The 22,314-nt window shown below is 40.6% G+C and overlaps 2 protein-coding genes across 3 annotated transcripts; one reads left to right on the top strand and one right to left on the bottom strand.

Moving 5' to 3' along the window:
• The first annotated feature begins 2,057 nt into the window (after positions 1–2,057).
• flnca (filamin C, gamma a (actin binding protein 280)) lies at positions 2,058–21,412 on the top strand. 2 transcript variants are annotated; one of them, XM_052544072.1, is made up of 48 exons: positions 2,058–2,868; positions 4,192–4,440; positions 5,308–5,405; positions 5,967–6,117; positions 6,348–6,466; positions 6,571–6,648; positions 6,746–6,908; positions 6,988–7,188; positions 7,325–7,378; positions 7,974–8,111; positions 8,213–8,339; positions 8,450–8,586; positions 8,672–8,865; positions 8,948–9,061; positions 9,258–9,401; positions 9,525–9,648; positions 9,732–9,892; positions 9,978–10,068; positions 10,144–10,313; positions 10,413–10,530; positions 10,635–10,897; positions 10,981–11,578; positions 11,672–11,848; positions 12,396–12,558; positions 12,688–12,848; positions 12,979–13,146; positions 13,301–13,424; positions 13,511–13,667; positions 13,746–13,935; positions 14,031–14,054; positions 14,162–14,406; positions 14,608–14,707; positions 14,799–14,939; positions 15,491–15,619; positions 15,703–15,876; positions 15,979–16,140; positions 16,223–16,426; positions 16,518–16,670; positions 16,771–16,893; positions 16,970–17,206; positions 17,299–17,568; positions 17,674–17,811; positions 17,909–18,024; positions 18,337–18,469; positions 19,541–19,717; positions 19,830–20,048; positions 20,295–20,507; positions 20,596–21,412. In XM_052544072.1, exons 1-48 carry the CDS (start codon positions 2,496–2,498, stop codon positions 20,781–20,783), a joined length of 8,151 nt encoding a protein of 2,716 aa, XP_052400032.1. In that variant the 5' UTR covers positions 2,058–2,495; the 3' UTR covers positions 20,784–21,412. The 2 variants fall into 2 exon arrangements, with proteins under 2 accessions (XP_052400032.1, XP_052400033.1); XM_052544073.1 differs by lacking the exon at positions 7,325–7,378 and having other exon boundaries at positions 2,059–2,868.
• LOC127947191 (histone H2B) lies at positions 21,408–22,150 on the bottom strand. The gene has a single exon (XM_052544179.1). The coding sequence runs from the start codon at positions 22,148–22,150 to the stop codon at positions 21,776–21,778; it is 375 nt and encodes a 124-aa protein (XP_052400139.1). The 3' UTR covers positions 21,408–21,775.
• Between the last annotated feature and the right edge of the window lie 164 nt (positions 22,151–22,314).

The raw sequence follows: 22,314 nt of genomic DNA, 5'->3' as shown, positions 1-22,314 counted from the left end.
GCTAGTGTGACCCATGTCTTGATGTGAAAAGCTTAAATACGCTTTATTAAAATACTCAAAGCTGGAAAAGGCAATGATAGCATTGTTAAAGTCCTTGGTATCATGAGTCCTATAGACCCTTTCTACAAATGTACAACATTCACTATTGTTAATTCTCCATCCCGCAAAGATCACTCTAAGAAACCAACAATAGCAAAAGACCTCCAGAAAACTATGGAATTGTTTGTTCATGTGTCCACTGTCATAAAAAATACTGACCAAAAATGGTGTTTGTGAAAGGATTGCTTCCAAAAATAAATACGGATGTCTCATATGTTTGGTAAAGACCACCTGGATGCTCCACAAAGCTACTGGGAAAAATGTTCAGGACAGTTGAGAAAAAAGAGCACTGCATTCCAGCAACAGAAGCTCGTCCCCACTGTGAAGCAGTGAAGGAGCGTCGTGTTTAATGTTGCTTCGCTGCTTCAGAATCAGTGTATCAAGAGATTTTACAGGAGAATGAAGACAGAAGTTCAGCAGATCTTTGAGAGCGATGGTGCAAAAGTGTAATTCAGCTACAAGACATGTTTATCAAACTTTATAAAGTACAATTGTTTGTGTGTTCTTGCTGGTCTTTTGTCTATTTAGGTTAATTTGCAATCAGTCAGTAAAGTGATAATTGTGCTGAGCCACCTTAAAAAATAAAACCTGGGTCAAGTTTAAACTATTAATCAGGTTTCAATGCTGCAAAAAGGACATGTCTAACTCTTATTTTGCTATTATTATATAATAAAAATCTAGAAAATAATAATTTCTTGGTCTTCAATGATAACTGAAAGTCACTTTTAATGATAAGGGCATCTCCCAAATTTTGAAAACAGTGTTTATAAAACAAAAAACAAAAACAAGATCTTGTAGAAAATTGTTTGGTAAAAGCTTATCACAAATGTAAGTAAAGTAAGCTGATATTAAAATTAATAGATATGTTTTACTAATATATATGTTTAATATATGTTTTATTTATAAGATGATATTATATTGTCCATGGAATCTGGGGTATAAAAAAAAGATATTTCAATGCCCACATAAAACACATATTAACCATTTCACGTGTCACTGATGTGTCAGAAAGAATATACATTCATCTAAAACTGTCGTGCTGAGTAACTTTCTCTGGTCATTACTCTGCAAAGAGGGGACAGCCCGAAATAAACCTTGGTGAACACACTCTTTGCCAAACACTATTGCAACTCAAGACATTTATAATCAGAGAACATTCTAGAACATGTCAAAATGAAGCAACAAATATTAACAAACACAAAATCAGCTACATGTATGATTTTTTCACCTTTATAAAAGTCGTCTCCTTAAAATTCTTGTTGTCACTAATTTTCTCCCAAAACAGAGCACTGTCACCTGCTTCCATGTCACCAAACCGTATGCCAAGCTCAGACTGGATTCAAATTTGAAAGTGTTTTTTGTCATGTGACGCTTATGATTTTGTCAGAGAAGGAACCCAAGGTCTTTACGTATTTATTAATGGGAACTGATCCTGAACAAGATTTCTGATTGATCCTGAGATTTCTGAATTTTGTGTGCAGGGTTGGCAATGTCTCTATTTCTGAGTTGAATACAGTAAAAGAAACATGTTTTAAATGTAAACATAACAGTATATAATATAATATATAATAATCCAGTTTGATTTAAAAGTGTGTCAGCCACACTGCCCTGGCCATGTCAATAAGTAAAGAGTTGCGAAATGAGTAAGCACACAATTATTCCAGTGAATCATATGCACTTCTTAGTATGTAGAAGGAGCTGGTTGCAATTACACATATCGTCCTTCATATACTAATAATTTATAATAACATGTAACAGCTTATGTGACATGGACTCTATAATGTAAAGTGTTGCCCCGGCGTCACCCTCTATTTTTGCCGACAGTACAGTTTACTGATGAGAGGACACGCCCACTCCAGAAATAAGTGCGTCTCCATCGGCCGCTCACAGGCTGCCTCAGTCATTTCCACCAATCCGACCGATCACAGTTATACTTCAGAATGAGGGAACTGCTCGTCATACTCCAGTATACAGCATGACATCAGTGTGATGTAATCCCCGTGGTCCTGGTGCATTTAAACCCCCCTCATTCACTCTCTCCTCATTTCAAACAGAGACTCACTCCTGCGAGCTGAGGAGCAGCGAAATTCATTCATCAAAAAGTGATATTCTTCAAACTCAAAGTGTCCATTAAGAAGTCGCGATTACATTCGTCGGTGAACTGAGAATTAAAACCGGGCACCGGGCGCCTTGTAAACCGTAAATCGGATAATCCATCACCGTCCGGACAGAAGAGCACTTCTCACAAGTATCTGTGAAAGCCTGGCAATTATTATTATTTTTTTCGAACGCCCTCCAAGTTTTGAACTCTTGCAGTGAACGCGCGCTGACACTCTCCCGCGAAAGTGACGAGCTGTGAATTTCCATCATTAGAGGTATAAGAGCAAGAGTCCATCATGAGCAATTACACACATTTAGAGGATCTGCCTCCGCAATACTACCAGGGCACAGACCTCGGGGAAGAGGAAGAGGAAGAGATGCCGGCGACAGAGAAAGAGCTGGCCGAGGACGCGCCGTGGAAGAAGATCCAGCAGAACACCTTCACCAGATGGTGCAATGAACATCTCAAATGCGTCAATAAGACCCTCACTGACCTCCAGAGAGACCTGGGCGATGGGCTCAAGCTCATCTCGCTCCTGGAAGTCCTCAGTCAGAAGAAAATGTACAGAAAGCATAATGTCAGACCAAACTTCAGACAGATGAAGCTGGAGAACGTGTCGGTGGCGCTGGAGTTTCTGGACCGGGAGCGAATCAAACTAGTGTCCATAGGTAAGATCTGCTTGAACTGGTCAAGTAGGAACAATACTGACACTAACACTTAGCCTACATCTAAACAAGTATCTATAATACTCATATAGTCATTAATGTAAATTAAAAATATAACAAGAAGAATCATCATCATCATCAAATGTGGATAGTAAAACTTCTTATTTTTTTATTTACAAACATTATAAATATGGATGAATAAAGGAGCATTAGACTTCAGTGAAAGTCGTTTTTAAGGGCTAGGTCAGTTCAGGGTTTTAGGTAGAAAAAACCTTTTAATATAACAACTTAAAATTGACACATTTCACATTTGAAAGTACATCAACAACCAGTGTATTTAACATGAAAATCTGCCGTCTTGTGAGTTACATTACTTCTGACTTATTAACCTTATTGTTAATTAATATTTAACAAATAGAAGTGGAGTTATCACATTCTAAACTGTTCTGTAAGGGTGACTGTAAAGCCTCTCTCTCTCTCTCTCTCTCTCTCTCTCTCTCTCTCACTCACTCACACACACCATCATGTCCAGAAGCCTTATGGGCAGTCAAATGCTCACGACTTTACCTCACTTTCTTAAAGTTGACCTGTCAGAGTCTGGGAGTAGTATTTCAGCACATGTGAGAGTTGTTCACATTGGACTTCCATGTGTCAGTGAAATTGAAAATAGTTCTGAAGGGCTACAGCTTGTTTGTTGAGTAAAGACAAGAATAGATCGTTGAGTGTTCATGAGTATTGAGTAAACAGACTGTTGTCATGTCATGCAGTAATCTTGCACTGATTCATGTTTACCGTGTAAAGCAGTGATGTGAAGGGGTTTAGTGGAGATTTGACTCCTGGAGGTCTGGATGTCAGCGTTAATACTGAGATGCTAACGTAAACTGAGGCAGAACTAATGAAAACAGCTATTTTCCAGGTTTCAATAATATGGAAGAAACAGCCGAAAGTTAGTGAAAGTTTTACACAATACCATGATAATAGATATTTTAATATAATACACTGTTGATTGAATATGGTAGTCATTCAATATAATAGTATTGTAAAAGTACCATATTAATACCAGCTTGTATCGTCACTGTACCATGGAACTGCCACAGTACTCACCTTTTTTATTTATTTATTTACTGTTATTTATTTATTTTATATATACTGCCATCTCATATTTTATAGTCTTTGGAATCTTGCTTTGTGATGGGAAAGGTAACCCAAACAAGTGATTCGAAGAGTTGAAGTTAATTAAACCCAATGTCAATTTGTTTAGTCACATAAATGTATTAAAGTTCATTTGCTGACTCAGTTTCTTTTGATTGTCTTGCACCTGTGTAGACAGCAAAGCCATTGTGGATGGGAACCTGAAACTGATTCTGGGACTCATCTGGACACTCATTCTCCATTACTCCATCTCCATGCCCATGTGGGATGATGAGGAAGATGAAGAGATTAAGAAACTGACTCCCAAACAGAGGCTTCTGGGCTGGATTCAGAACAAGGTCCCAGAGCTGCCTATTAACAACTTTAACAAGGACTGGAGGGATGGCAAGGCCCTCGGTGCCCTCGTGGACAACTGTGCCCCTGGTAAGTTCGCTTTCTGACATAATCAGGTTTGTTTGGTTGACTTTGGGCAGTTGTGGATGGGTGAAGAAGTGTAAAATGTGTCAAGATTGCACCAAGTTCTCTCTAAGTTACCTGAGTAGTTTAGATTCAGTATTCTGAGCATTTAATTGTTCACTTGTTTTGATTTCCTGACATAAGGGCAAAATAACTAAACAAAAACAAAACAGCAACAAACCACCCAACAAACAAGATAATTAATTTTAATACATAGAATTTATAGTGTCAATGCCAATCTAAAATGAGTAAAGTATATACATTTTGTAATAAATTCAATAAATAATAATAATAAATAATAAAAGTCTGAATACTGTGACTGTTTTACCTCCTTTTTTCACTTAAACCATTGTTTATCATCATCAAGAGAACTCATAATATGGCTGTAATAAAAATATATAAAAAGATAAAACCTTTATTTGAAATATGGATAAACTGTACAGTACAACAGAAAATGATAGCTTTATATATTCAATGCGTCTAAATCGTCTAAAGTTTTTTTCCTGAGCAACACTCGACTCACACGTAGGCTTACTGAGAAGAGAGGTAATGACCTGAAGTGTTTACTTCGCTGTAGCTGAAACGAAACAGTCCCTGTGAGACAGTCGTGACCATACAGGGAGCTGCTGGCTTTTGACAGATCACAGCAGAACAGTTATCATTATATATTTAGGTTACATTAGAAGTCTCTTTAGACCCTTTGCATAAACAGTAACCGGGTTTATGGGAGTCCTGTTGTCATAATTGATTTCACTTTTTTATTTATATTTTGTGGCCTAAGGTTTAAAAAAGGACTTATATGAAGCACTCATATAATTTTAACTCTTTGCGTAGGTCTGTGCCCTGACTGGCAAACATGGGACCCCAACAAGCCGGTTGCAAACGCTCGTGAGGCCATGCAGCAGGCCGATGACTGGCTCGGCGTTCCTCAGGTGAACATCCACTCAACACAAACACCACATGTTCAGATGTATACTCTACTTCAGTCACAAGGAAGATAGTGTCGAGGCATGGGTTTGTGTAAAATGTTAGTGGTTTTAGCAGTTTGACACACTGATGTCTGCTCCACTATCCTCATGGCATAAGTGTGAGATGCCATGCATGGTGGAGGGTATGTGCCATAAATTCTTGGGGACAGATTCCCTGCTGACTGTTGAGGGGATAGGGGAGGGGTCTGGCTCCTGGTAAATCCTGTCCTTGACTTGTTGAAGGCTGCTCTCAAACCTCAGCACTCGGTGGATAAATATAGTATCTGAAGAGATTGCCACTCCCTTGAAATTTCAGAACAAACATGATGGTGAAAAGAAAATGCTGCAAGGGGGGCGCTTTTTCTGCAATGTTTATCTCATCATAAACAGGCCTAACACCTACTTCACTAGTTACTTCTCCGATGAAATATTAGTCTAGTGTTTTTCTGAGCACATACACAACTTGAAAGCAATGATTACTGAATCATACATACATGCAACATTTAATGAATTGTTGATTTATAGGTGATAGCTCCAGAGGAAATCGTGGATCCAGATGTGGATGAGCATTCAGTGATGACGTACCTCTCCCAGTTTCCCAAAGCTAAACTAAAGCCTGGAGCTCCTTTCAAGCCAAAGCAGCTGTACCCCAAAAAGGCCAAGGCCTATGGACCAGGTGAGCAAACTACAGGCTCATAAACCAAGTGCAGCTGTCTTTACAAAAAGTGCTCCGTCAACACAAGCTCACAGAGCATTTTTTGAGCTGCATATACAAATTAAGTCGATAAGAAGATTTAATTATGCTTAATTTAGGTACTTTGTTTGCATAAAGTCAAACATATTATATGTACATCCTGAGTATTGCTTGTGTATCACAGTTTTACTTGTATTATTTAATGAAAACAGGTATTGAGCCTCAGGGGAACATGGTTTTGAAGCCAGCTGTTTTTACTGTGGAAACACTGGAGGCAGGGCTTGGAGAAGTGATCGTGTATGTGGAGGACCCAGAGGGTCACACTGAGGAGGTGAGAGATGGCAGATGTTTTTCTGGAACATTCTGTAATTGTTGCAATGTGAAACAAGCTATTAATGCAATTTTTAAGTACAATCCATCTTTTAATTTTGTTAGGCTAAAGTTGTGCCCAACAATGATAAAAAAAGAACATTCTCTGTCACCTATGTGCCCAAAGTTGAGGGACCCCATAAGGTACGCATTAGTAATGGTTGGCTATACAGCGTCCATTAGAGGATAAACTGGTTTGCTTCCAGTGGCACGGTTGTTTATTTATTCTTATCTATCACAGGTGAAAGTACTCTTCGCTGGTCAGGACATTGATAAGAGCCCCTTCAAGGTGAACGTGGCAAAAGCTCTGGGTGATCCCAAAAAGGTTCAGGCTCGAGGTCCGGGTCTGGAGCCAGTGGGCAATGTGGCCCATAAGCCTACGTATTTTGACATCTACACCGCAGGTGAGCAGAACACAGACTTGTTTTGGAAGAAGCTTTTCTGCATGAAGGTGAACTCAAGGTCCTGTCTCACCATTTTCAGGTGCTGGGGCTGGAGATGTCAGTGTGCTTATCGTTGACCCTCAGAATAAAAACAACACTGTGGAAGTTCTTCTGGAAAACAAGGGTGATAACATCTTCCGATGCACCTACAAACCTGTACAAGAAGGGCCACACACCATCCATGTGAGCTTTGCTGGGCAGCCAATACCCAACAGCCCCTTTAAAGTGCACATCTCCGAAGGTAAGCAGCTGATACATTTCATTTCTAACATGTCTTTAAATGTGTCGGTCATATTGGAACAGTACAATGGGAAGCAAACAAAGAACAGTCAAAGAATCACCATACAAACCCAAAAAACCAATTGTTTATTTTGTAGCACACCCTAAACCTTACGCTGGGGCTCCGAAGCAGATCCCTCATAAAAAGAAAGGTGCGCTGCTGCTCGACTTTGGTCCACGTCTCTTTGTTTATACCACTTTGGGCAACAGTATCTAAGCTTAGCTACTTGCTTCGCGGCAGCTTGATTCCTCCCATGCATTGTTTTGAAGCATGGTAGGAAAGTGGCAAAAGTTAGTGTTGTGTTTGTATTGGAGGATCGCAGAGCAGCGGAGACTGACTACATGAACTTACACAACACGAGTGTGAGTGTCATGTAAAAAAAAGCAGCTTTTTCATATATTTTTATGCATCTTGTTGTAAAAGAGCAAAGTATTTTGGGCTTGGGTGTAACATTGTCAGTATGGGTGTTTATAAAATGACCGTTCCAATAAACCAATAGTTATAATACTGGTATTGTATTTTATGGATGTCCTGTGTACCGTATATTTCCATTTATCATAAATGACCTGCTCTGTATGAGGATCTATGACAACAAAACAAAGTAGCATTGCAGTTTTCCAGTTCATCATCAAAGCAGCTCATCAGAAGCGCAGCACCCTCGCTTACTAACAGTGCTTCAGTCTGTGCACTTGAAAACGTTTTGGACATTTCATGATCTGTTTACTTTGTTTTATATTCCCCATCAGCCAGCAATGTAAATGCCTGCCGTGCCTCTGGCCGGGGACTGCAGCCTAAGGGTGTTCGGGTAAAGGAAGTGGCAGATTTCACTGTTTTTACCAAAGGAGCAGGAACTGGAGAGCTGAAGGTTTCTGTGAAAGGGCCAGGCGAGTCATTTTTAAATTAGCTGTAATTCTTAGTCTGTTTGCTCAATATTTAATACACCTGTGTTTAGCAAGTGCTGATGCCTGAATGTGTGTGTTTTCAGGAGGAGTAGAGGTGCCTGTGAAAGTATGTGATGTTGGTGATGGCGTTTTCAAGTGTGATTATTGTCCTGTTAAGCCGGGGAAATACACTGTGAACATCACATGGGGAGGTCAACCTATTCCACGCGGGTGAGAGCTAATAATAAAACCTAGTTAACCATTGGGATACAAATATACATAGCTTTCTTTATGGCAAAGTTTGTCCAGTCTCGTCACTGTTTAAAATGGTTTTATTTTAGCCCATTTGAAGTGGAGGTCAGCAAGGAAGCTGGACCACAGAAGGTGCGGGCTTGGGGTCCTGGCTTGAAGACAGGAATGGTGGGCAAGTCAGCTGACTTTGTTGTTGAGGCCATTGGTACAGAAGTAGGATCTCTAGGTTGGTAATTCTAGATGAGGAAGTAATAATTAGGATTTTTTTTATGCATACAACAAATTCTTTTGTGCCATCCCCGTTCGTAAAGGGTTTTCTATTGAGGGCCCCTCTCAAGCAAAGATAGAGTGTGATGATAAAGGTGACGGTTCCTGTGATGTGCGTTACTGGCCCACTGAACCCGGAGATTATGCAGTTCATGTCATCTGTGATGATGAAGATATCAAAGACAGCCCCTTCATGGCCCATATACTTCCAGCAGCTAATGATGTCTTCCCTGAGAAGGTGATTAACATATGAAAATAATAATCAAAGACAGTAATCTCTGATTTGTCAGTGTTATTGATTTGAAGGATCTCATGTGCAGGTGAAAGCATTCGGGCCAGGCCTGGAGCCCACTGGAGTTACTGTCAACAAATCAACACAATTCACTGTTGATGTTCGACAAGCTGGCAAAGGCAGTCTGAAGATCTATGCTCAGGTGTGTCCATGTGTAATACTCTCAATGTATTCCTTGGCAATGATGGCAGACTAATCTCATTCTTTATTAGAATCAGAGGGTAACACAGGACACAGACTCTAAACGTGTTTACTCTTCAAACCAACATATGTGCCAATATGAATTGTTTTGTTTCTGCAAACTGGCTAAATGCTGATCTGCGGGGATTTTCTTCTAGGATGCTGAAGGCTGTGTGATTGACATTCAGATTACTGATAGGGGAGATGCCACTTTTGTTTGTACGTATGTTCCTACCAAGCCAGTGAAGCACACCATCATAATTACCTGGGGGGAGGTCAATGTTCCCAAGAGTCCCTTCAGAGTGAGTATTCCTGGTGTAGTATTTTAGTTTGTATGCTGTGATGGAGCAACACCATTAGATGAGTCACTGTTTCAGATTTAACCTTGTTTGCAAATAATCACTGATTGTTGTCCTCACTAAAAGGTTCTTGTTAGTGAAGGCTGTCACCCTAACAAAGTGAAGGTCTTTGGGCCTGGAGTTGAGAAAACTGGGCTAAAGGCGAATGAGCCCACATACTTCACTGTTGACTGCGTTGAAGCTGGCCAAGGTTTGCAAAACATTTTATTTTTTCTCTTTATATGACACAGTAAAAGAGTGTTAGTGTTGTTAACCATTCTGACTATCTCGTAGGTGATATCAGCATTGGGATCAAATGTGCCCCAGGTGTAGTGGGTCCAGCAGAGGCAGATATCGATTTTGACATCATTAAAAATGATAATGACACCTTCACTGTCAAGTACACACCCCCTGGCCCTGGCTGTTACACCATCATGGTGCTCTTTGCAAATCAGGTAAAGCAGGCTTCTTGCTTCTTGCCAAAACCCAGTTGTACACAATACTAACTGAGCATCTCATATTCTTCTCTCCTTAACGCAGGAAATCCCCAATAGCCCTTTCAAAGTCAAGGTGGATCCTTCTCACGATGCTGGTAAAGTCAGAGCTGAAGGTCCTGGACTGAACAAGACAGGTGAGTGTAAGACACAACATTAACACCTTAAGACCCAGAGAAATTAGTTTTAATCGACACTGCTCTGTTTTACAGGTGTTCAAGTTGATATTCCAACCCATTTCACCATCTTCACGAAGGGAGCAGGGAAGGGTAAACCAGAGGTGCAGTTCAAAACTGCTGCCAAAGGAAACGCTGTTAAAGATTTTGAGATCATTGATAATCACGACTACTCCTACACTGTGAAATACACTGCCCTTCATCAGGTCAGGAGTCATTCAAATCTATTCCCTTTGCTTTTATTTTGAACTTGAATGTTATTATGATGGGAAATGTTGAATCTCACCAAATCTTTTGCCAATCAGGGTGAGATGGCTATCATGGTCACACATGGTGGAGATCCCATTCCTAGAAGCCCTTTCAAAATCACAGTCGCCCCTCCACTCGATCTTGGCAAAGTCAAAGTTCAAGGTCTCAATGAAAGTAAGCACTTTAACTTAATGGTTAAACCACTTTACAACCCTGTCTATCAAATATAAATGCATACTTCTCTAATGCTTACTAAACCATTTCTGTGTGTGTTGCAGAAGTGGAAGTTGGCAAGGATCAAGAGTTCATTGTTAGCACGAAAGGGGCAGGTGGAGAGGGAAAGGTAAATGTGAGCATAACCTCACCTTCTGGTAGACCAATACCTTGTAAGTTGGAATCAGACAAGACCAGGGAAGCCACCAGTGTGAAATACATCCCACCTGAGGAAGGCCATTACAAGGTGGACATCAGCTATGATGGGAACCCCGTTCCAGGAAGTCCCTTTGCTGTAGAGGGACTCATGCCTGCCGATCCCTCCAAGGTATGATTACTTTTTGGGAAAATTAGGTTTCTTGACACTATTGTGTAAGTTTTATAAATCCATTTTATTGGATTTTCCACTAGGTTCGTGCCTATGGACCAGGACTTAAGGGTGGCATTGTGGGTCAGCCTGCACGGTTTACTATAGACACAAAGGGGGCAGGTGCTGGTGGTCTGGGTCTAACACTGGAAGGCCCCTGTGAGGCTAAGATTGAGTGCCAAGACAATGGGGATGAAACCTGCTCTGTTGTCTACCTGCCAACAGAGGCTGGTGACTACAACATCAACATCCTGTTTGGGGAAGCTCATATCCCTGGCTCTCCTTTTAAAGCTGCTGTCAAGCCAGCCCTGGATGCTGGCAAAGTTATAGTGAGTGGACCCGGACTGGAGGGGGCTAAAGCTGGTGAGGTGGCCACTTTCACAGTGGACTGCAGTAGAGCCGGGGAGGCTGAACTCACCATTGAGATTGTGTCAGATTCAGGGGCTCAAGCTGAAGTTTGTATTCAAAATAACAATGATGGGACATTCTCTGTCACCTACACCCCTCTCTTTCATGGCATACACACCATCACCATTAAATATGGAGGCCAGCAGGTGCCCAAGAGCCCCATACGTGTTCAAGTGGTGCCATCTGTGGACACCAGTGGGATTAAAGTGTACGGACCAGGAGTCGAGCCTAGAGGTAATGTATGAAAACTTTAACCACAACTTTCTGTGATTACCTTTCCAACCACAATTCAGTTATACCTTATTTTCCTGTTTTCTATCACTAAAGGGGTCCTTAAGGAGGTGACCACACACTTCATTGTGGATGCCCGAGCCCAGATTAAGACTAAGGGAGGAAATCATGTTAAGATTTGCATCATCAATCCATCAGGCGCAAACACAGATGCATTTATCACTGATAAGGGTGACGGCACATACAGAGTGGAATACACTGCTTTTGAGGATGGTACGTCATGAAAACACTGAACAAATGAGTTGAAGGGAACACAATATGTTTAAAGTGAAGGTTTTTTGAAAGTTTTCAATTATTTTTCATATAAATACAAGTGAATTCAAGTTATATAATATATAATATATATAATATATAATATATCTTGGATTGGATATATAAATACAGTCCATGGCATGTTTTCAGATGCTTTCAGAGCTTAGAAGGGGAACTAAAATAAGAGCATATGACAGATGCAGGGAGAGTTTATAAATAGGAAATGCATTGTAAATAGAGATCATTAAATAGCAGCGTGCCTGACTAGGGCCCTCTGCACAGAAAAACAGCTTGTATTAATATTAGCGACAGCTGCAGTTGAAAGTTAACACAGAGGTGATAGCAAAAGCTATATGCTATCAAACTCTGAATGTTCTTATTTCATAGATGCAATTATAAACTAAATATTAACTCTATAAAATCATGTGTAAGATAGCTATAGCCTATAAAGCAGGATTGGCATGAACCATAATGCCCCCAAATTAATGCAATTCTTTGCTTTGTGTAGGTTTGCACCTGATCGAGGTCTTTTATGAGGATGTTGCTGTTCCTAAGAGCCCCTTTAAAGTGTCAGTTGTGGAAGGGTGTGACCCAACACGTGTTCGAGCTTATGGTCCGGGCCTGGAAGGCGGGTTAGTTAACAAACCCAACTGCTTCACAGTGGAGACAAGGTATGGAGTCTGTGCTGTATGAATATAAAATCATTGGTGCCTGAAGGGAAACTCACATTTGCTTTAAAGCCGAATTCAATTATTTGAGTTATTTGTATCTCATTGTACATCCATGCTTTTGATTTTAAGGGGCGCTGGGATGGGTGGTTTGGGCTTGACCATTGAAGGAGCATCAGAAGCCAAAATGTTCTGTAAGGACAACAAAGACGGTAGTTGCAGTGTTGAATACATGCCTTTCACTGCTGGAGACTATGATATTAATATCACTTATGGAGGCAAGCCTATACCAGGTACCAAATACCTATAAAATGTTACTCTGTTATCTACACATAAACTTTTTTATCTATACATAATCTATATCGTTCTATAGCTGCTTTTTTGTGTTGCATTAGAACTGTGTTCTTCTTCTGCTGTTCTCAGGCAGTCCATTCCGGGTGCAGGCTAAGGATGTGGTGGATGTCAGTAAGGTGAAGTGCTCAGGTCCTGGACTCGCTAACAGAGTTACCGAACATGTTGCACAAACCTTCACTGTGGACTGCAGCAAAGCAGGAGTGGCTCCTCTAGAGGTGCAGTTGTACGGACCAAAAGGTACCTAACATAAACCCCTCCAGTCCACTATTAATACTCTGCGCTTAACACACTAAATAGCTTGTTACATCTCAATGGAAATGAACTCATGCTCCACGGTTGCCACAGACCACTGATCTTTTCCTTCGAAATCTTGAACATATTCATCTTACAGGAACTCTGGAGCCTGTAGTTGTTAAAAACAACCGGGATGGAACACACACTGTCAACTACACCCCTGCACAGCAGGGGCCACACACTGTGTCCGTCAAATACGCCAACCAAGAAGTACCTAACAGGTAAAATCATTCATATTTAACTGGCACTACATGACAGTAATGAAAACAGTCATTTCATATCTCTTTCATTTTGTGGGTGTATACAGTCCATTCAAAGTCAGTTCAGCCCCCGCACATGATGCCAGTAAGGTGCGTGCTAGCGGACCCGGTCTGGACACTAAAGGAGTGGCTGCCAGTCTTCCAGTGGAGTTTACCATTGATGCTCGTGATGCAGGAAAGGGCCTTCTGACAGTTCAAATCCTTGTAAGGCCCTCTTATGTAGAAAACCTCAAAACAAGACATATATTACCAGAGCACATTTAAACATTGTGTTGCATTTAGGATCCAGAGGGAAAGCCGAAAAAAGCCAGCATTCAAGACAACAGAGATGGAACCTACACTGTATCTTACGTGCCTGACATGACTGGCCACTACACCATAACCATTAAGTATGGCGGAGATAACATCCCATACTCACCTTACAATGTCCAAGCCTTTCCCACTGGTGATGCCAGCAAGTGCCTGCTCACAGGTATTGTTTCCAGTTTGGCGATTCCAAAAATTTGTGACTTATTTTCCCAACTCTGGTTTAACTACATTTAGTTTGCATGCTTTTTTTATTTTCAGTGTCTATTGGAGGACATGGTGTTGGTAAGGAATCAGGAAATTAATATTAATGTTAATATTCTACCATTACACCAGGTAATGAGTTTCAAGGGTGGAATTCTTTGGTTTGAACAATGTTGTCTTTTGAGCAGAAAGCCTTGGGCCCAATATTACGATGTCAGAAGAGACGGTCATCACTGTGGATGCCAAAGCTGCTGGAAAAGGGAAGGTGACATGTACGGTTACGACCCCTAATGGCATGGAGCTGGATATGGATGTTACAGAAAATCCAGATGGCACCTTCGACATATATTATACTGCACCCGAGACGGGGAAATATGTTATCACAATCCGCTTTGGAGGGCAACACATTCCTAAAAGCCCTTTTCAAGTCATGGTGAGTGATATAACTGAACAAGTGTTTCAGACTGTGTATCACTGCATTGATAACGCCATGATAGATAGAGCTACTGATACTGATACCAGGGACATTACAACAGAGTGGCATTTGAATGAGATGCTTAAAATATTAAATGTTGAAGTGGCAGAAGGATAACAGCACACTCTCTGAAACATTGTTTTTCTTATGTTATTTCAGGCTACAGATCAGCCTGTTGTACCAAGAGATGACACAAAGCCCATGTTTCAACCCCTAAATTTAGTTATCCCCTTCACTGTGCAGCAAGGAGAACTCAGAGGTAGCATCTTTAATCATATGCATTCACAGCAGAAATGTTATTAGTCGTATCTACTGTTTTCTGAAGTATACCATGTTTGTTTTGTTTGCAGGGGAGGTGCGTATGCCCTCTGGTAAGAAGGCTTGTCCTTTCATTAGGGACAACAAAGATGGGACAGTCACTGTGCAGTTTCAGCCTACAGAGAGAGGCCTGCATGAAATGGATATAAAGTATGATGGCAACCACATCCCAGGTTGGACTCCATTTTGGCATAATGTGTGAACTGGCCCAAAAAGCATTTGGAAACTCAAGCTATAGTTACTATCTATAACTTTTATGTGATCATGTAATGCATCTGCAAACACAGGAAGCAAGTAGAGATTTTCACTTTTCTTCTATTTTTTTATTTTATTTATTTGGATAATCTAATCACATGAAATTCACACTTTTTATCAAGTCAAGTCAAGTTTATTTATGTAGCGCTTTAAACTAAATACATTGCGTCAAAGCAACTGAACAGCATTCATTAGGAAAACAGTGTGTCAATAATGCAAAATGATAGTTAAGGCAGTTCATCATTGAATTCAGTGATGTCATCTCTGTTCAGTTAAAATAGTGTCTGTGCATTTATTTGCAATCAAGTCAACAATATCGCTGTAGATGAAGTGACCCCAACTAAGCAAGCCAGAGGCGACAGCCTTTTAGGTCTTAAGTGTTCAAATACGCATTGAGGCCATTGTAATATTCATTTAAGATCCATTGCACCAAGCTTGTTATAGAATCATACTTTAATTATGTTCACAGGAAGTCCTTTGCAGTTCTATGTAGATGTAATGAACAGCGGAATGGTCACAGCCTATGGACCTGGTCTGTGCCATGGGACAGTCAATAAACCAGCCACTTTTACTGTCGTTACCAAGAATGCTGGACAAGGTACATAAATGTGTTGTTTTGCAGCAAAGTATATTTTTGGAAAAAGTGTGCTGAAAAATTGTCAATTTGTTTGCCCTTCACAGGTGGTCTGTCCCTTGCTGTAGAGGGTCCATCTAAAGCAGAAATCAGTTGTAAGGACAATAAAGATGGCACCTGCACTGTGTCCTACTTGCCCACTGCCCCTGGTGATTACAAAATCATTGTCAAGTTTGATACCAGCCATATTCCTGGCAGCCCCTTCACAGCAAAGATCACTGGTATGACAAGCAATAAGCCATTTGTGTTTTTAAAAATGTAACGCTGGCAAAGGTAGCTGAACTCCTGCCCATCCTCACTGTTCATATGTCATGTCCATGTAGGTGACGATTCACTCCGAAGATCGCAGATGAACGTTGGCACAGCAGCAGATGTCTCTCTGAAGATCACAGAAACAGACCTGAGCAATCTGACAGCTAGCATTAAAGCTCCATCAGGAAAGGATGAACCGTGCCTGCTGAAGAGATTACCCAACCGGCACATTGGTAAGCACCTAAAAGCCCATACAATGCTTTCTGCAGATGCTAGACTGGCAATGAGTAATCTCTGCTCTCCTTGCCTCACCAGGTCTCTCGTTCACCCCAAAGGAAGTGGGGGAGCACGAGGTCAGCGTGAGGAAGAGTGGGACACATGTGAACAACAGCCCTTTTAAGATTATGGTAGGGTCATCTGAAATCGGGGAGGCCAGTAGGGTCAAGGCTTTTGGTAAAGGTCTCGTTGAAGCACATACCTTTGAAGTGGCCGAGTTCTTTGTGGACACTAGAAATGCCGGTATGTTCTAGTAGTTCTTTTACTCTATGGAGGTTTACAAATGTTTTCAACCCCTCATTAAAATGATTTTCACACCGTCTTGGTTTCAAAGGATATGGAGGACTTGGATTGTCAATTGAGGGTCCAAGTAAAGTAGATATAAATTGTGAGGATATGGAAGATGGAACATTTAAAGTGACGTATTGCCCCACTGAGCCAGGCAACTACATCATCAACATCAAGTTTACAGACAAACACATACCAGGTTACTTTTTAGTGTTTCTTTACAACGATAAACTCATGTAGACCGGCTGTCAACAATGGTAGAGATTTATGACATCTTGTTTTCACATGTCTCTCCGTAGGAAGCCCTTTTACAGTGAAGGTAACAGGAGAAGGAAGGATGAAGGAGAGTATAATGAGAAAACGCCAAGCTGCCTCTGTTGCCTCAGTAGGCAGTACATGTGACCTAAACCTCAAAATCCCAGGTAAAAAAACATATATTAGTATGATTTTTAAATGGATTACAATAGTTTTTAAACATCGAAAGTTTCTTCTACACAGGAAACTGGTTTCAGATGTTGTCAGCACAGGAGCGCTTAACTCGTACCTTCACACGCAGTAGCCACACTTACACACGTACAGAACGCACAGAGATCAGCAAGAGCCACGGAGGAGAGACTAAGCGGGAGGTACATGTAGAAGAGAGTACACAGGTTGGCGGTGACCCTTTCAGAGATATTTTTGAGTCCTTCCTGGGAAGAGAACGACTGGGGAGCTTTGGCGCAGTAAGGCAAGAGGGTAAGTAAAAATAATCATTAAGCTCCCTTGCTCAACAAAACACCCCTAGTTTTAGTTTTATTGGTTACTTTCATTGGTTTTCCCATTTCCAGCTGACACAGAGATTCAGGGAATGACAGCCCAGGTGACCAGCCCTGGTGGAAATGTAGTGGATACAGAGGTTGTTGATAGCGGGAACAGTACCTACAGAGTCCGCTTCGTACCTGTTGAAATGGGCTCTCACACGGTCAACGTCAAATACAGGGGTGAGCATGTCCCTGGAAGCCCCTTCCAGTTCACGGTTGGGCCCCTTGGGGAAGGAGGCTCTCACAAGGTCCGGGCTGGAGGCACAGGCCTAGAGAGAGCCGTCGCAAAAGTTCCTGGTATGTTTTAAACTAATTTAGTTTCTTCTCATTTTTGTAATGATTCATATTATCACGGATTGTTCTATGATTTTCTGCATCCCTCTTTTCATTACTCTGTAATAGCTGAATTCAGTATTTGGACGAGAGAGGCTGGAGCAGGCGGTCTGTCGATTGCTATAGAGGGTCCAAGTAAGGCTGAAATCTCCTTCGAAGATAGAAAAGATGGGTCCTGTGGTGTTATTTACATTGTGCAGGAGCCAGGTGAGGTTTACAGTAAGACTAGCTATGATCTGTGTTACACTTATATAGCAAAACCAGTTCAAATCATTGCATTCCCGTTCTCCATTTCTTCTCTCAGGTGACTATGAAGTTTCCATCAAGTTCAATAATGAGCACATCCCAGATAGCCCCTTCATTGTTCATGTAGCCACATTGTCTGATGATGCACGTCGACTTAATGTTACAAGTCTTCAGGTAAGCTCCCAGTTAGTCACAGCTAGGCACAACCGCTCTATGCCTTACAGAGCAAACAGGAATGATTAGATCATATAACATGTGATGGTAGTCCAGCAACAGTAAAATACAAGCCCAGAACAACTCTGTTTTGAGTCAGGGCTGAGTTATCTTTGTCCATGAACTGTAATTGGACTCTAACCCTGTCCAGGGCCATGCTATTACTTTGATGAGCAGGGATTAAGTGTTCTCTCTCTCGCTGTCTGTCGGCATGAATGTATTGCTGTGCATTTGTGTCGGAAACCAAACTTTCGTTCCTCTTTTCACATGCAGGAGAAGGATTTGAAGATCAATCAGGAAGCCTCGTTTGCAGTTCAGAGGAATGGGGTGAAAGGTGTCATCGATGCAAAAGTTCACGCCCCCTCTGGTGTAATAGAGGAGTGTTATTTGACTGAATTGGACAGCGGTGAGTTGTAGGCCTGTTGATTTCTGTCCTAAACACACTGGTTATTAGCTGTCACGCATACCCTTACCAAAAAGTAGTTTATTAAATATACTTAAGTAAAGTTCAAGTATATTTTTATGTAGCAAGTATACACATATTAGTGTTCTAGTAGTATACTTGTAAGTGTACTGTTTCAATATTTTTTGGGACTAAATTGGCCCACTTTCTAGTATATAAAAGTATATTTTTAAGTATACTATAACAGTAGCAAACTTTGAGTACACAACTAGTTTACCTCTAGGTTTGTAGTTTGTACTGCAATTATACTAAAAGTGAACTTGTAGCTATACTGATAGTTTACTAATTAAATACTTTGTACACTTTGAAGTATAGTTTCAGTAAACTACCAGTCCAGTAGTTTTATACTGCAAGTATACTCAAGTTTTCTTTAAGTGAACTTTACATCATACTTTAAATTTACTACTACGTCCCTATTTAGGTTTTAATTTGTATATATTCTGTTATATGAATATCTGAACATCCAAAAACATCCAAAGGGTCTCTGCTTGTAAACAAAAACACTTTTTTCTATTAAAAAAAGAAAAACACTTTAATGTGGATAAGTTTTATAAAAAAATAAAGAAATAACATTTTGAACAAAAAGCTGAAAAAAAGACTATGAATTGGATTCAGAATGATAATCAAAATGTAGATGGAGTTGATCAACACCCCAGATTTTGACTGTAATTATTACCTCTTCATTGGTCTTCATTTTATTCCATAACGTTACAGTTTTGATGCTGTTTCATGTCATATGATCGTGTTACATGTGTTAGTATCTGTTGTTTCTTTCTCTTCTTCACTTGTGTTTTTTTTGGAAATTCTGTACAGAAAATGTTTACTAGCGCCCCCTTAAAACCTACTTTCCTTTTTTTTTTTTTTTTTTTTTTTAAAGCAGTATACTAATGGCATACTTGAATAAACTTATTTTTCCTAAGGGTATGGCAGATGGTTTTTGCCAGAAATGTATCTTTCATTGAATATGCAATACTTAACAGTAGCTCTAATGTTATGATTTCCTCCTTTTCATAGACAAGAATGTAATTTGCTTCATTCCACGTGAGAATGGTGTTCATTCCATTGATGTGAAGTTCAATGGTAGCCATATACCCGGTAGTCCTTTCAAAGTACGTGTCGGAGAAGCAGAAAGTGCTGGGGATCCAGGAATGGTGACTGCCTTTGGTCCAGGACTTGAAGGTGGACGCACAGGTATGGTCCACCGTAATGCAGGATTGTGTATAAAGTTGCTGCAGATTTTCTTAGTAACTTAGTAAGCCACTAGCAGATGCAACTGTAATCTTGTGTTCTTATTGTTCTGTAGGGGTCTCCTCTGAGTTTGTCGTAAACACATGCAAGGCTGGTTCAGGTGCCTTATCTGTTGCCATTGATGGTCCCTCAAAGGTCAAAATGGACTGCACTGAGTGCTCAGAAGGTTATAAAGTCTCTTATACACCGATGGCTCCAGGAAACTACCTTATATCCATCAAATATGGTGGACCACAGCATATCGTTGGCAGTCCATTCAAAGCAAAGGTTACAGGTACGATAAACACTTCCTGCTTTGATGTAAATGAATGTTTCCTGAATTTTGCAATTTTGTTGGTTATCAGTGTTATGCCCCAAATGCTGTAAAATGAGTTTAGGCTGTACTGAACCAGGAACAATTTTACTCCAACTAAATCATGAGACTTCCAGTGTATTTTATTATTATTTATAAATGTTTGTTCAGGTATAATAATTAGAGAGTTATGACTGTGGATGTTAACACGTCTGTCTTCTGCTGAAGGTATGCGTCTGTCAGGAGGCCACAGTCTCCATGAAACGTCTTCAGTCATTGTGGAGACGGTCACCAAAACCTCAAAGATGGCGGGAGCTTTCAGCTCTCTGTCCAGCTCCAAGTCAACTTCAGATGCCAGTAAGGTTGTATGTCATGGTGCCGGCCTCTCCAAAGCCTTTGTGGGTCAGAAGAACACTTTTTCTGTTGACTGTAGTACAGCAGGTAAATTAACACAAAAATAAAGCCAATGATGGCTTAGTGCTAATAAAGTACTGTATTATAGAGGATATTTATTTTGCTTTTCTTTCAGGTATAAACATGCTAATGGTTGGTGTCCATGGTCCCAGAACTCCCTGTGAAGATGTGGCTGTTAAACATATGGGAAATAAACTTTACAGTGTAACCTACACAGTGAAGGAGAAAGGAAACTATGTTGTTATTGTTAAATGGGGGGATGAATCTGTACCAGGAAGTCCCTTCCATGTGAGTGTTCCCTAAACAGCTTATGCCTAATATATATATATATATATATATATATAGACTTTCTCTCTGAGGAAAACTTTAAGACAGAGACTGATCTTAGAAGGTGCTGCCTTTTATTTAATGTAAACCTGTTTGACGCAAATGCATTTTAATACTGTTTTTAATGGCACAATGCACCATTTATCATTAAAAGAGAGAATAGTTTTAATTAATAAAAAAAAGGAACAAAGGAACAGTTTTATTAAATGTCTACGAATGCCTCTTTTGTATAATCACCAAAAGAGAAAATGTGAGTATTTTAGAGGGACGTTTATTGTCCTCAAAGGCACTTTTGTTGGTCAGGGGAAGTCACAGCAATATGATTTTGTGTTCTGACATTTTTAAGTGTATAGACGTGCTTTTATGTGCTTTATAATGTATTTTTGTTATCTTAACCAGTTTCTTAATATGCATCTGACAACTTAAAAGAATAAAGTGTGTTGATTTTCCTACACATAAAAAAAAAAAAAAAGCTGGTATTTGATGTATCAGTGTAATTTAAATGTCTTCACGGTTCATAGTGGTGAACCATCCTTAAAGTTTGGTATAAATATTTCTAAACCCCAAAAATGTATTGCTGATTAAATAAAGAAAAATGCATTGTTTTTGTCTTTTTATTCTTCCCCACCGTCAATTTTCAAACGCAGTGGGCGCACCGTGCAAACTAACTCAACTCTTACTGAAACAAACAGCGGGTGGGTCTCGGTTTGGATCGGGGGTAAAAAGAGAAACAAAGATGACATAAAACGTCACATGTACGGAACATGGTGGCATTTCAGCTTCAGTAATTTTAAGACAACACAGTGTCCATTGGTTCTCTGAAGCCTGCTTTTCCCCCCAGAAGACCCCAAGTTAGCTTTGCTTCGTTATAACGAAGTAGACACATTTTCAACACTACAATCTCTTTAAGTGATGAAATGGGTGGCTCTAAAAAGAGCCGTTGGGGTTGTCGGGAGTCAGATCACGCTTCACTTGGAGCTGGTGTACTTGGTGACGGCCTTGGTGCCCTCAGACACGGCGTGTTTGGCCAGCTCTCCGGGCAGCAGCAGACGCACGGCGGTCTGGATCTCTCTCGAGGTGATGGTGGAGCGCTTGTTGTAGTGAGCGAGACGAGACGACTCACCGGCGATGCGCTCGAAGATGTCGTTGACGAAAGAGTTCATGATCCCCATCGCCTTCGAAGAGATGCCGGTGTCAGGGTGGACCTGCTTCAGCACTTTGTACACGTAGATAGCGTAGCTCTCCTTCCTGGACTTTCTACGCTTCTTTCCTCCTTTAGCGGCGGTCTTAGTGACCGCTTTCTTGGAGCCCTTCTTGGGTGCAGACTTCGCTGGTTCAGGCATGATGCGAGTGTCGAATAAAACACAATGGTAGTTTTGCGATAGCGTACTGGTTATTTATTGGACTCTCATGCTAATTTATAAGGCTGGGTTGACATTCCCTGATTGGATCTTCTTGCACAACGGATGAAGAAAACATATTTAATTGGTTAGAAATGGGCCACTAG

Source organism: Carassius gibelio, chromosome A25, assembly GCF_023724105.1.
Source record: "Carassius gibelio isolate Cgi1373 ecotype wild population from Czech Republic chromosome A25, carGib1.2-hapl.c, whole genome shotgun sequence".
NCBI classification, from domain to species: Eukaryota; Metazoa; Chordata; class Actinopteri; order Cypriniformes; family Cyprinidae; genus Carassius; species Carassius gibelio.
This window is presented reverse-complemented; position numbering and strand designations above follow the sequence as displayed.